The 14,522-nt window shown below is 39.8% G+C and overlaps 1 protein-coding gene across 1 annotated transcript; it reads right to left on the reverse strand.

Moving 5' to 3' along the window:
• Nucleotides 1-4,167: 4,167 nt before the first annotated feature.
• On the reverse strand, nt 4,168-5,204 carry LOC123602420 (olfactory receptor 52M1-like). Its single transcript, XM_045486911.1, has one exon. The coding sequence runs from the start codon at nt 5,119-5,121 to the stop codon at nt 4,168-4,170; it is 954 nt and encodes a 317-aa protein (XP_045342867.1). The 5' UTR covers nt 5,122-5,204.
• Between the last annotated feature and the right edge of the window lie 9,318 nt (nt 5,205-14,522).

The raw sequence follows: 14,522 nt of genomic DNA on the forward strand, positions 1-14,522 counted from the left end.
AGTTTTAAGTGGTATGCGCCACTGCTTCCCTTTAGTTGTAGCCTTGTAATCTCTCAAGTATAGGAAAGCTCTCAATGACATAGATCCTCTCCTCAAAGCCTTGTGTTGCAGTAATGCATGTCCCATGTATGCTTAACTTTTAGTTTGTTAACTTTTTGTTCTAGTCTCAGGGTAAAACATTTCTCTATTAGTGAGCTATACTAACCCTATGAATAATTTCTTATTGGCAACAGGAGTGGTCAAGAAGATAAAATGAATCATTAGAGGTAAAAGTGAGGTCCTGCCTATTCTAAAATAGTACATAGAGTAGTACTGACTGGATTTTCCTTCCTGCCTTAGATTGGATGAGGGTGGATATAGAAAAAAAATCTCATCAATTATGGTTTGATTAGGAAGGCAGAACCACTATGAATGATATGGAATAAGGGGTTGATTATGGGTATTAGACCTTAAGCAATTAAGGGATCTGGTGAACTATATGGAAGATTATGTGTCTGAAGTGACCCTACAATTCAGCAGGACCAAAACTCAGAAAATCTGGATGTGAAGAAGAGTAAAGAGTAAGGATAAGCATCTCCCAAAGATGAACTGGAACCTACAGAGGAAGCCTCAAATCCACGCCACTCACTGCCTCCAACCTTTACAATGCAGGTGAATGGAAGAAAGAGCTACTTTTTACCATGGAGCTGAGCACACACCTTACCCAGGGTCTGGATAAATGGAAGGAGATACAGCAGAAGATGAAGGAATTGTGGGTTCAGTGGCTACTCCTTGCGCACAAGGTGAGCCCATAGGATCAGGGAGATAGAAGGAGCTACAGCATCATTGGGCACTCTACACAAGCCTTTAGAAAATAATGGTTGCTCTTTCACCACTGCCTTCTAATCTCACAGAAATAGGCCTTCCAGCCAGCCCTAACCAGGAACCTCACAGGGAAAGGAATTCTGGGAAACAGTTCCACCTTGGCCAGGAAGACACAGTACAATGTCCTAACATTAGATGCATCTGAGAAATCTTGTACTAATCAAGTTGAGAATAACATTAGCTCCTGAGTGGAAAGTCTACCTGTCTACTTACCTATATCCTATATTTGCCTATCTAATCTGCCTATAGCACACAGTGAGATGATTGTATCGCTTGAATGATTAGGTCTCACTCTCACTTTTGTATCCATCCAACTTTAACAAATAAGGATTGGACCTGAAGATATTTCTTGAAAATGAGTCCTTGCAAGATTCTTATCCAATTGTGAGCAACATAATAAATTTTATACTTGGATAGTGTTGGTTCCATTTGAATCAAGTAAGTTGGTTTCCCTCATTGCTGAAGAAAAATGTGAACAACCATATTACTTTCCAAGAAGGAGATTTGTGCTTGTCAGGCAAGATTTCCAGAGGTATAGATCCCTCAGATCTCAGCTTTTTATTTAATATTTTGCAGAGCCACTTCTCAAGCTCAATTCTAGAATTCTCAATTCTAGAATCCAGTCATAGAAAATCCGAACAGTCAGGGATTTCTATTTTACCTTTCTAACAGGACAGAAGATTCTTGGCTTTTACGTTCAAAAGCCTTGATCCAGAAAGACAAAAGATTTATAAGGGTATCTGATCTGAAAAAAAAGTGTGGTGGGGTATCTGATCTGGAAGAACAGGTTTATTTTTCTGGCTTTAGATTAGGTTAGACACAAAGACCCTATGTGCCTGGCAGGAGGAAGGACATTAGTTGGAACCATGCCTTTTACTCCTTGGCTCTCAAGACTCCACGTGGTGTTGAAGTGGATCCTAAGCATTCCTGAGGCACAAGTGAGACAAAGAGGTTGGCTGAAAGAAAATATGAGTGGCCACTCTGACCACTTTGCACACAGCCCTGTTACTGGGGCAAAGGAATGAGAACTAGAAGGATACAGAGTAAACAATCCTTGCCAGGGTCCTGTGGGAATGGGATTACAAATCTCAGTGGATCAACAGTACCAGAGAATCCAGTAGAGAATCTTCTCTCCAGAAGATTTGTGGGAAATTGACTTTGAATAAGATGTTCAATTATTGGACTTATTTGTCATGTCCCCATACTGTATTCACGAGGGTACATTCCCTTCCATCATGCTCTGAGCTCACACCTTCATGAAAGTCCATGAAAGCCCAGACATGACTACATTTGACAATGGGATTAAATGCTTTGCTGTAACTCAGCTCAACCCTGAGTCTGATAGGTATGGGTGTTGTCATGGGTGGTTGTCCCTGGATGGAGTGGGAGCACCCATCCACGTGGTATTTTCTCCTTTTTGCTCTCATTCAATGCCATAGGGGGATGAAGTTGGAGATGCTTGGTATTTGGTTTTGGACATTGGTAGACATGGAAGATCATCTAGAAATATCATATTGTGGTATATCTGAGATTGTTTGGCTATAAAGTTTTTGTACTAACCCTGCTGTATGCAATTAAACCCTGAATAAAAGTCTTGGATCTCCATACACACTGTTTTATGTAGCACAAATCATGGACTTTATACAATATGCCAAAGAACTATTCTATGACGAAGGTTTCTTTTCATTCCCTTCAGCATTGGTGCCATTGATGGATTTGGGCATAATTTTTCTTAATTTTCTCCAAAGCCCAGGGTTATGGTCAGGAGATAATTCTGTAAAACAAACTTTTAGCTCTGAGGCTTCTATATTATCTTTTAATCAACTCCTATTTTAAAAATATCAGTGGGTATATTATATTTGGCACCAAAATTATGTTCATAGAACATAACTTTTCTAAAATAGGTGAACTTGGGTTTGGCACTGGACTTTAGAGTCCTTGATAAGGAGATGAGGGAATAAGCATGCCTCACCCAAAAACAATGGAGGAAAATCAATATGCTCTAAGCAGCGTCAGGCATAGGATTCTGAGGAAATAAAATATCGCAAACTTTCTTCTAAATTTTAGTTTAAACCCCTAGCTAGATAAAAATTTGTGTTTTCCTTGAAAAATTTTTGGATGATAGGAGGTTTGAATATTGCTGTGGCTTTATCATTGGCTTCTTTAGATTATACTTTCAAAGTATTAAGAGGATTTATTTTTAACCTAAGGTAAGTCACTTTAGATTTTGTAATGGTTTGTAAACTGAGGGTAAATGAGCATTTTAGACTTAAAGTCTAAAATATTTCAGAACTAAAATGGATATACCATAATTCTGAATCACTAGAATTGGGAATTGCTTTCTTTTTCATGCATAACCACAAAATTCTTGTAGGTTTCTAGCCTGAAGTAATCATCTCATTATAGAACTTATATGATTAACAAAAAGGGTCTAATCATAACAAAATAAACCAAGAATTTTCCAAAAGGATCTGAAGTTATTTCCTGGTTTGTATCTACCACTGGGTCTTCGCTTAATCTCTTCACTTTTACTGTATTCTCTACCTAACTTCTTTCCTGTCAATAATCCCACCGTTACTTTCTTTCCTTTTTGTCATTATTTCAGTGTAGCTACTGTCCTTCACGACCATCTCAAAGCCTCTAAAACAAAAATCTAATGTCCTTCTGTCTTTCAATTAGTTATTAAGAGGAGATGTGGGATATTGCATTTACTTTTATTTAGATGGAAGAATGACCTGGCTTGAGGATTAACTCCTATGGGCGGTGAGGTCCAGTCCAAAACCTATTAGATTAAGATTTCCCACATTCATGTTGCCTCCATCCTCAACAAAAGGCCTTTTCTGTGGCAAGCCAAAAGTGTTGGAAAAAGATTGCTAATGCAGTTGAATTTTTCAAGGTCTTTACTAACAATTTGCAAACTGTCTTCAAGAAGGTATTAGGGTATAATTTTATCTTCTACAAGTTGTGCAAAACATACCCCAAAAAGAAACTAGAAATCCTTTACAGAAAATGTCAAAGATAGAAATAATCTTACTCCTGTGGTTGGCATGCTTGTGTCTTATAATTTTATGAAGTTGAATATGAAAAGGGATACTATGTAAGAACTCATGCCCTGATTTCCCCCATTCAGATATTCTCTCCACTGAGAAAATCCATAGTCAAATGGAATATATTCTAGTATTCTTCTTAGACCCTTATCTCCACAAGTCAGGAAAGACCTAGTTGCATGGGTGTGATTTCATTGGCTTCCCCAGTCAGAGCCTTTTTGTGTAAGTATCTGTATGCCCCACAGGTGCAGAACAGTCACTTGGGTTGAGACTCTGCCTTAAGGATGTGGAGAAATCTCTCTCGAATCTGTTTGGTACGGACAGCATAGACAACTGGGTTGAGGATGGGTGGGATGAGGAGGTAAAAGTTGGCCAAAAGGATATGGATATGGGGAGGCACATCATGTCCAAAGCGGTGAGTGAGAGAAGAAACAGCAATGGGGATATAGAAGACAAGAATGGCACAAATATGAGAACTACATGTCCCTAGGGTTTTAAGCCTAGCCTCAGGGGTGCCCAATCCCATTACAGCCTTGAAAATCATCACATAGGAGACAGTGATGGCTAATGAATCCAAGATCAATACCAGGAAGCCAATTCCCATTCCATAAAAGTTGTTGACTGTTGTGTCACCACATGCCATGGTGACTACAGCCATGTGCTCACAATAGGAATGGGCAATGATTTGGGTCCGGTAAAGGGGCAGCCTCAGGCGAATCATCAGAGGTAGGGGTCCAATGTAGAGTACTCCACGGAGGAGGGCAGCCAGGCCCAAACGACCCACCACTGCATGAGTGAGCACTGAGGTGTGGTGTAATGGGTCACAAATAGCGACATAGCGATCAAAAGCCATGGCAAGGAAGATGCCTGACTCAACAGTGGCAAAGCAGTGGATGAAGAACATCTGAGTCAAGCAGGCATCCAGGTCAATGTTGCGGGCACCAAACCAGAAGATAGCTAGCAGTTTGGGCATGGTAGAGGTTGACAGGACCAAGTCAATGACAGCCAACATGCATAGGAAGAAGTACATGGGTTGGTGCAGGCTGCGTTCCATCTTTATCACTGCCAGGATGGTCACATTCCCCACCACAGCCACCAGGTACATAGAGCTGAAGGGGATAGAAAGCCAGATGTGCAGGGACTCCAGCCCTGGAATTCCAGTAAGCCAGAAAGAACTAGTCACCAAGCAGGCATTGTTAGATATGAACATGTTTCAGGGAGTGGAATATCCAGGAGATAGTAGCTCTTAGTTTTAGACTTTTATTCTTATGAGAGACATTGTCTCTGGAAACTGTAGACTACTAGATTCTTGTTTTCATCCTGTGCAACTGGTGGAACCTATAATAAAGAATTCTGAATGTCTACTTGAAGATTGGCATGTTAACATATTTTATTAAAGAAACTATGCATGAAAACACTCAATGGTAAATGTAGAAACAGGAATGCTTATGACTTCTGATAAAATGCCCTACTTCACCCTAGAAGTCTCCTCAGAATGGTTCACCCCCTTTGATCCAGTATTCTTGCTTTGGGAAGTACTTCCTAAAGGAAATGGAAACTACGGAAAAGTTCTATGTCCAATGATTAAATGTATATACATTTAATGTGTTTAGCTCAGTGCCTGCATATACTTTTCTGTATAAATAGTAGCATTAATAACATTGATTAGCTATTTGCAACTATTTCATAATGAAAATTTAGAAGTATGTATTCAAATAAAGCATTGCTTGAGTTGTAGAACATCCATTGAATGAATTAGAATTAGGTTTATAATATTTTTAGCCCTATGTATTTACCTGGTAAAATGTTTACATCATTACAGTGAGGGGATGGCAGGAGGCAGATTTAATGTAGTTTCATTAAAATATGTGTCAAACGTAACTGAAATGTAAAAACATACCCTTAATTTTCTTCCCTTTTTATATGTGTATATTCAGTCTTCTAAAAGTGGACAAGGGCTTTAAAAATGGTCTTATATCTATCAAAACCCAATCAAAAACAGAGGGACAATTTACTAAGGAAAATACATCAATGAGGTACAATTCCCTTTTCTCTAATTGACTTCTTCAAAGATATTTGGCACAGGATCTTATTCTCAAAGAAAAAGATCTTTCATTTCAGGTTGCTCAGGTTTCATGGTTACAAGATGAAGAGATGAAGTTCTTTAAGAGAGGAAGTTTAATAGTCTGTCATTAGAATAAACCTATCTAAGAATCTGGGTATCTAGGAGATGAGTAAAATAAAAGCTGCATCTTTTTATAAGCTTATCTCACTGGATATTTTGCACATTACCTGATGATAGCAATTAAAGAGAATGGACTAAAAGAAAACAGTTGACAGGATCTTTCTTACTGACCACGTCCTCTTGGTCTCTATTTAAAAAGAGGTAAGCATTAAATCACTGGCCATTTCTTGTAAAAGACTCATCCACTTCTTGCTCTTCTGCCTTTCAGGCATCTCTAAGAAGCCAGAAATGGGTCCTATTGCTTCACATCCTCAGGGTTCAGAACCTGAGAGTGCAGAGTTTAATTTGGGGCCTGTCCTGTCTTAGGGTTGCCATCCTGCTGTTTCCCGTCAGATTGTCAGCAATAGTCAACAAGTTTCAGCCTCTCCACCCTCACCATTATAGCTTTCTTCACACAGCCATGTTTTTGCTGAGAAGTTTCACCACCATTTTGATTTTTACACGGGCAATTTCCCCCATTCTTCAAGGCCCATCCCAGATCATCTCTCCCCTAACAAAGCCTTCTTTGGGAACTCTAGTCTACACCACAGTGGGTGGGTAGTCCCTAAATTCCTAATTGTCTGAAGCCCACACACATTTAAAATATTCTTATCTAAAATATAAGTAGCAATTACATTTCCATGGCAAGTAAGCATGAAAATGCCCCTATATAACCTCAGGGATCCCTAATTGTAGCTCCAACACAAGTTTTTACAAGTTTTCTCACTTTTTGGTCAGCCACTGATTGGGTGCTGAAAAGAAAAAGTTTTGTGAACTTTAAAACATTTCACAAGTGTTCTTGTTACATTAACTCACTAACTTCAGCAATTCCGCGAATTGGGTACTTTAGTATGCCAGTAAGTGATAATGCCAGTAAGCAATAATGTGTGAAGTCACTTCCTCAGAGTTCCAATGTGAGCTTCTATGTCTTCTGGAGAAGACAAGAAAGGGAAAGACGTCCTGGAGGCAGCACCACAGGGACAGCTCAGGGCACCAGCTTTGCCACCTAACAAACCAGATTTCCATTCCAGACCTTTATCTCACTCTATACCTGGGAAAATAGTCTAAACTTTGTCTTTTTCATAAAAAAAAAGGGAATATCAACTGCAAAGGATAATTATAAAAGACAAATGAAGTATGCAATTCTTGGTGTAGGGCGGCAAATTTCTCTACTTGAATTCTTACTGTTCACTATGGGGAGTAGACCAGAATCGTAGATTCTGCAAATTGGCAGTTTCCTAGGTTTCTCTGTTACATGGGACATCTTTGAGGAAGTCTCAGAAGTCCAGTAATTAGAGATGAGACAGGGATTTAAAGGGAACATTAATCAACATGCAATTTTATCTTACAGCAGGGAGAATGCCTGAAGTGTTCTCAAAAAATATTGTGATAAACTACCAACCTAAAGCAGAAAGGGGCCTGCTTACTCAATGCAGGATAGGTTACTTATCACAAAAGGAATTAATGTTCATAGGATGGACTTAAACTCCCGGATTTCTAATTTTGATTTGTACCAGACCCAGTTTAGTCAATGAAACTGTAACCAAATTTTGTGCTAGGACAAGCAGAATATGAGCATATATATAAAAATACAATCCACTAAAAGTTGATAATTGGCATCTTAAGTGGTGGTTTGAACTATGTTGTGGCACCAGAATTGTGTCACTTTACCCACAATATTCCAGAGAAATATTTTCTGTGTCAGCCCACATAAAGGCATTCCTATTTGGGACACTGGTGACCAGTGTCTGCAAGTCCTAGAAAAAGCATCCTGATGGGTCTGAGTCTCCTGAGAAAGGTTTTGCTATGGAAAATTAAACATGGGTTAGCAGTAAGAGACATAGGTTCAAATACTAACTCCGCTGGTCTTGGCTCTAACTTAGGGAGCATACACTCTCTGCCTCAGTTTTCTGTCCTGTTTTCCAGTGTGTGAAACGAAGGAAATAACTACTTTAGGGCTACTTCATGTATTAAGTGACCTGTTTATAATTGTGTGTGCATGGAAGGTCAAGTGTTAGGATGCCTGGCCTCTGGAATAGGTGCTGTGTTTCCTCTCTTCCTACTCCTCCCCTCCATTCTTTGCCCTCTTCCACAGAACATAGACACACAGTACTGTTTCCTTCCATATGGCTTTATTGACTCCATATCCTTCTTTCCTAACTATAGGAGAAGCTTTTTAAGACATGGGTATAATCATTGAAGAGACATGCTGATGGTGTAAGGATCAACTTAGGAGAGGTTGTCTGACTGTGGAGCAAGAGACCAGAGGTCCAATCAGGTTGGAATAGTCCAAATTTTCCTCTTGTGTTCTGATGGACAGTACTAGGCAATGAGGCCTCCGGCCTTGGGGTTTCTCCTCTTCATAACCCAGGCCAAATTGTGCTCTATTCTACTTTTGACTAGACCCAGGAAGAAGATAAGCCCTAGTTGGACCAGAAGACAAATGTAGTTTGTAGAACTTGGAGTTTGCTCCCACTGACTTTGACTCCCTCACCGGACTGTACTTACTCATTGGGGGTGCCGTCCTCAGAGCTCTAGGCTATGTTCCTTCCAGTTGTCCCCTCTGGTCTGGATGGTTAGTTTAGAGTCAAGGGGAGGCCATAGCCCTGATCTCTTCACTATTTTCTCCTGTGTTCTTTATCCAGGTGCTGAAAATAGCCAGTTATTTCTCAAGGGCTGCACAAAGAAACCTGTGCCCTTCCCTCTGGACCTTCAGTTACCGCCCCCTTGGGAGCAGTCTGTTGTCCTAATCCCACTCCACCCCCAGGACTATAGACTTAATTCTCACTCTCCTGCTGGGGCTTGTTCTAGTCCCAGGTCTTAGACACCTAACCCTCAAGCTTGAGGTACTCAAAGTCTCCAAGAGGGACACTGGGAGGGAGTTTACAAGAGAAGGCTGAAAAAAACCATCAGATGCTGGTATAATTGATATGGATACTTTTGGGTCAATTATTATGTTATTTAAAAACAAGATCTAAGCTGTGTGTAGATATACTTTATGCACTATGTAGATTTCACTAACACTGTAATTTTCCTTTCTGCTTTTTAAAAAGTCATGTTTGATTAAAAATAAAGATTTGTAATCACAAGTTACACTGTGTGTCCAGGTCTGTGGTTACTTTAACTTTCACTTCTCAGAGTAGTGAGGCTAGTTTGTTTTTGTATACCAAGTGGTACAAACTTAGTCAACATTTTTTCCATTCAACCTTAGGATAGAATCCTAGAAGGGAAATTACTGACCATTGTGCAGGCTTCATGAATCGTTGTCAACCTGCTTTCCAAAAGCATTGTTTGTGTTTAACCCAGTGTCAAATGCATTCATTTGCTAAATTGCCCTTTAGTAATTTTTAAAATACCCATTATATAGATGAGCAAAACAAAACCTTGTTTTCATGTTTTATTTCTAGAGTGTGAACATTTTCTATATTTAAACAATTTGTGGCCAATGTATTTTGAACAGATTCTTTCCCCATTTTTTTCTAGCAAATATTCTTAAGTGGGGAGAATGACTTCAGAAAATACAGCCAAGAGTGGAATTTTGTTTTGTGTTTGCTTTTGCTTTTTAAGTTTTTATTTAAATTCCAGTTAACATAGTGCAATATTAGTTTCAGGAGTAGGATTTAGTGATTCATTTACATGTAACACCCAGTGCTAATCAAAAGTGCCCTCCTTAATACCCATCACCCATTTAGCTTGTTTCCCACCCACATCCCCTCCAGCAACCCTTGGTTTGTTGTCTGTAGTTAGGAGTCTAGTTTATCGTTTGCCTCTTTTTACCTATGTTCATCTGTTCTATTTCTCAAATACTACATATGAGTGAAATCATGGTATTTGTCTTTCTCTGACATTTCCCTTACCATAATACACTCTAGCTCCATCCACATTGTTGCAAATGGCAAGATTTAATTCTTTAATGGCTGAGTAATATTTCATTATATAGATACACACATACATATGTATGTACATACACACACACACACACACACACACACACATCTTTAACCATTCACCAGCCGACGAGCATTTGGGCTCTTTCCATAATTTGACTATTGTTGATAACGCTGCTATAAACATTGGGGTGCATGTGACCCTTTGACACTCTATTTTTGTAAATACTTAGTGCAATTGCTGAGTTGTAGGGTAGTTCTATTTTTAGCTTTTTTTTTGAGGAATCCCCATATTGTTTTCTAGAGTAGCTACATCAGTTTGCATTCCCACCAGCAGTGTAAGAGAGTTCCCCTTTCTCCTCATCCTCACCAACATCTGATGTTGCCTGTGTTAGGTTTAGCCATTTTGACAGCTGTGAGGTAGTATCTCCTCATGATTTTGATTTGTATTTCCCTGATGTGTGATGTTGAGCATTTTTCATGTGTCGGTTGGCCATCTGGATGTCTTCTTTGGAGAAGTGTCTATTCATGTCTTTTGCCCATTTCTTCACTGGATTATTTGTTTTTTGGGTGTTGAGTTTGATAAGTTCTTCATAGATTTTGGATACTAACCCTTCATGCATTCCCCGTCATTACCACTGCTGTACATGCATGAGTCCCTCCCTTTTGCTGTTTTTAAGGAATTGAAACAGTGTTGCAGAGAACGGTATGCAAAGCTCCTTTACTAAGGGGATAATTGAAGCAATAGAAAACAGATATGAAATGACCCTTTGGGATTAGAAGGCATTAATAAAAATCATACATTCCCCCACTCAGCATTCTGTGTGGGCTTTAGAATATCAAGGCTGTTCCACACAGGCAATTTGTAATCGAGATTTGAGTATTCCAGTAGGAGTAGAAATGCTACAGGGCATAGGCCATGATACCACAACTCAAGCCCATGCTCATGTTAGGTTATTCCAACAGTACTCTACTATTGCGATTGCTTCCTGGTCCCCAGTCCCTGACACAAAAACAGGTTCCTTTGCCTCTATGTGGCAGGGAGCCACTGAGCCTTGTGTTAATTTCAGGAATAGGCTACAATGGAGTGTTTCCAGACAGATAATGAAGCTGCTCAAGTTTTACTGCAGCAATTGGCCTGCAAAAATGCTAATGAAGACTGCCAGGCCCTTCTCTCTGGTGTAGGTATTCAAGCCAGAGGTAACCTGAATTCATGAGGATGTGCCAAAATGTGGGGACTGAAACACATAAAGCAGAAATTCTTGCTATTATGAAGCCATCACCAGCCTCTCATGCCTGCTTTAAATGTGGAAACCCAGGGCACATGCAAAAGGACTGTCACCAACAAACAAAGGGACAAACTAGTAAGTTATCCATTAAGGATTGTCCCAGATGTGGAAAAGGAAAACACTGGCAAAGCCAATCTAAATCCAATAAGGAAGGACTACCTCTCTTTCGGGAAATAAGAGGAGCGTCAGCCCCCATGCCCCCAATCCCAAATTGAGCAAAACCATACAAACCCCTGCTCCCTCGGGTTTTTTTAAACCAGGTCAAAGAGGAGTTACAGACTTGCAAGTGGCCACCACAGGAAGTGTTGGACTGGATTTATGTACTACCTCAGAATTTTAAAGGAACAAGATCATGTCTATATAATACCCACTGGAGTATCTGGCCCTTTACCCCCATCACAGTAGGAATTATCCTAGGAAGATCTAGCATGACAAAAAAGGCGATCTTTATAACAACAGCTAATGGATTACATGTCATTCCTCCAGGAACACAATTAGCACAACTATTCCTAATCCCTTTCAAAGTTCCAGGAACTCTAGCCCAACAAGGGGGCAATAAAGAATCTGGAAGCCCAGGATCCACTGAGTTATACTGGACTCAAACCATTCAATCTGACAAACTTTTTTTAACTGTTATTATAATTGGAAAGCAATTTACAGGGCTAATTGATATTGGAGAAGATGTTTCCAATGAATGTAGCTTTCCATGAATGGCTTGCACAATGGGAAAAAAGACCTAGCCTCCTAGCTGTTACTAGAGTGGGAGGCACCCATGTACTATTGTAAAGCAAAAGGCCACTCATATGTATCAGGCCAGAAGGACAAACGGATTATGTTCAACCATTTATTCTACCTGTTCCTATGTCTTTATGGGAAAGGGACTTAAAGAATGGAAAGTAGTCCGTCTTTTTAATAGGGGCCATGGTTAAAATTCCTCCCCTTCCACTGGTATGGAAATCTTCCATGCCTATTTGAACAGTGGCCCCTAAAAGGGGAATAATCAAAACAAACTAAATCTAGGTTTGTAACTGTTGGAGGCCAGTCATATTGAATCTTCCACTAGTCCTTGGAATATACCCACTTTTACAATTCCTAAGAAATCAGGAAAATGGAGATTGTTACATGACCTCAGAGTTATTAATGCCATTATCCAAACTATGGGGGCGTTACAGCCAGGCTTGCCCAACCCTGCTATTATTCCTTCAACAGGGCCCATTGACCTTAAGGACCGTTTTTTACCATACCTCTTGAAAAAGACAAAGAATGTTTTGCCTTTTCTCTACTTGTGACTAATAGCCAAGAGCCTTTGTCTAGATATCAATGGACAATGTCTAGATAACTCAAGGAATGATTAATAGCCCGACTATATGTCGATACTTCATTCAACAAGCCTTACTGCCCACTCAAATTAGGATGGAAATCTTACCATTATATGGATGATATTCTTGCTGCTCCTACACAGACCTTACTTTTCACAATATATCAACACTTACAATTTTCCATAAAAGAACAGGACTTCAAATAGCTCCTGAAAACGTTCGAATGCAGGAGCATTGGCAATATATAGGACATGGAGTCTTTGCTCAGACAATATGTCCTCAATGCATCTCTTTTTTAATGGTTACTTTTCCAACATAGTTAAGTGATTGAAAACTACAGAAAACCTGGTAGGTAGGTGTCATTACCCTTATTTTTTTAATTTAGGTTCCAGTTAGAGTGTAATATTAGTTTCAGGAGTACAATATAGAACACTTCCACACATTACCCAGTGCTCATCCCAAGTGCACTTAATCCCCATCACCTATTTCACCCATCCCCCACCCCACTGTGGAAACCCTGTTTCCTAGTTAGGAGTCTGTTACTGTCTCCTTTTTTCCCCCCCTTTGTTTTGTTTCATTTCCGTGTGTTAGTGAAGTCATCTGGTATTTGTCTTTGACAGGCTTATTTCACCCAGCATTCTGTAGCTCCATCCACCTTGTGGCAAATGACAAGATTTTGTGTTTTTATACCTGAATAATATTCCATTCCATATACTACATCTCAATTTATTCATCAGTTGATGGATACTTGGGTAGTTTCTGTAATTTGGCTGTTGTAGAAAATGCTGCTGTAAACATCAGGGTGTATGTATCCCTTTGAAGGATTATTTTTGTATTCTTTGTGTAAATACCTTGTAGTGAAATTGCCGGATAAGGTAGTTCTCTTTTCAATTTTTTGAGGAATCTCCATAATATTTTCCAGAGTGGCTGCACCAGTTCGCATTTCTACCAACAGCGCAAGAGGGTTCCTCTTTCCCCATCCTTGGCACCACCTGCTGTTTCATCACTCATTGATTTTAGTCATTCTGTATAAGTCAAATTGGTCAAATTGGTTTCCATACAACACCCAGTGCTCATCCCAACCGGTGCCCCCTCCTCAATGCCCATCACCCACTTTCCCCTCTCCCCCACCCCTATCAACCCTCAGTTTGTTCTCAGTATTTAAAAGTCTCCTATGGTTTGCCTCCTTCCCTAACTTCCCCCTCTTCCCCTCCCCCCGCCGGTCTTCTGTTAGGTTTCTCAGGATTCACATGAGTGAAGACATATGGTATCTGTCTTTCATCTCTTTTTTAGGTACTACTCATTTACGTACCTTAAATGATTTTCAAGAATTTTTAGGAGCTATTAATTGGGTTCATCCCAGTTTGGGAATTACTACAGGACAGCTTTATAATATTTTAAAAGGAGACACTGCTTTAGATTCTCCCCATAGTTTAACCCCCAAAACAAAAAAAAAGGAATTATTCAATAATCATTTAAAAATAGGCAACTACATCACTGACAGTTTACCCTGTTTATTAATTTTTTTTAACATTTTTTTTTTTGAGAGACAGAACATGAGCAGGGGAGGGGCAGGCACACACACACACACACACACACACACACACACACACAGAATCCGCAGCAGGCTCTAGGCTGAGCTGTCAGCACAGAGCCAGACGTGGGGCTTGAACCCATGAACTGTGAGGTCATGCCCTGAGCTGAAGTCAGACGCTCAACTGACTGAGCCACCCAAGTGCCCCACCACATTTATATTTCCTGCTTTCCATACACCCACTGGTCTCCTAGGCTAGCTTATAAAAGAAATTCAATGTTTAGAATGGCTTTTTCTTTCCCACTCATTTGAGAAAACCCTCACTCCCTATATACAACAGAATTATTGAAAGACAGAT

This window comes from Leopardus geoffroyi, chromosome D1 (genome assembly GCF_018350155.1).
Source record: "Leopardus geoffroyi isolate Oge1 chromosome D1, O.geoffroyi_Oge1_pat1.0, whole genome shotgun sequence".
In the NCBI taxonomy this organism is placed as follows: Eukaryota; Metazoa; Chordata; class Mammalia; order Carnivora; family Felidae; genus Leopardus; species Leopardus geoffroyi.

Excerpts from the sequence above, each read along its gene's own strand:
- LOC123602420 (XM_045486911.1), bottom strand. The coding sequence starts at position 5,121 with ATGTTCATATCTAACAATGCCTGCTTGGTGACTAGTTCTTTCTGGCTT.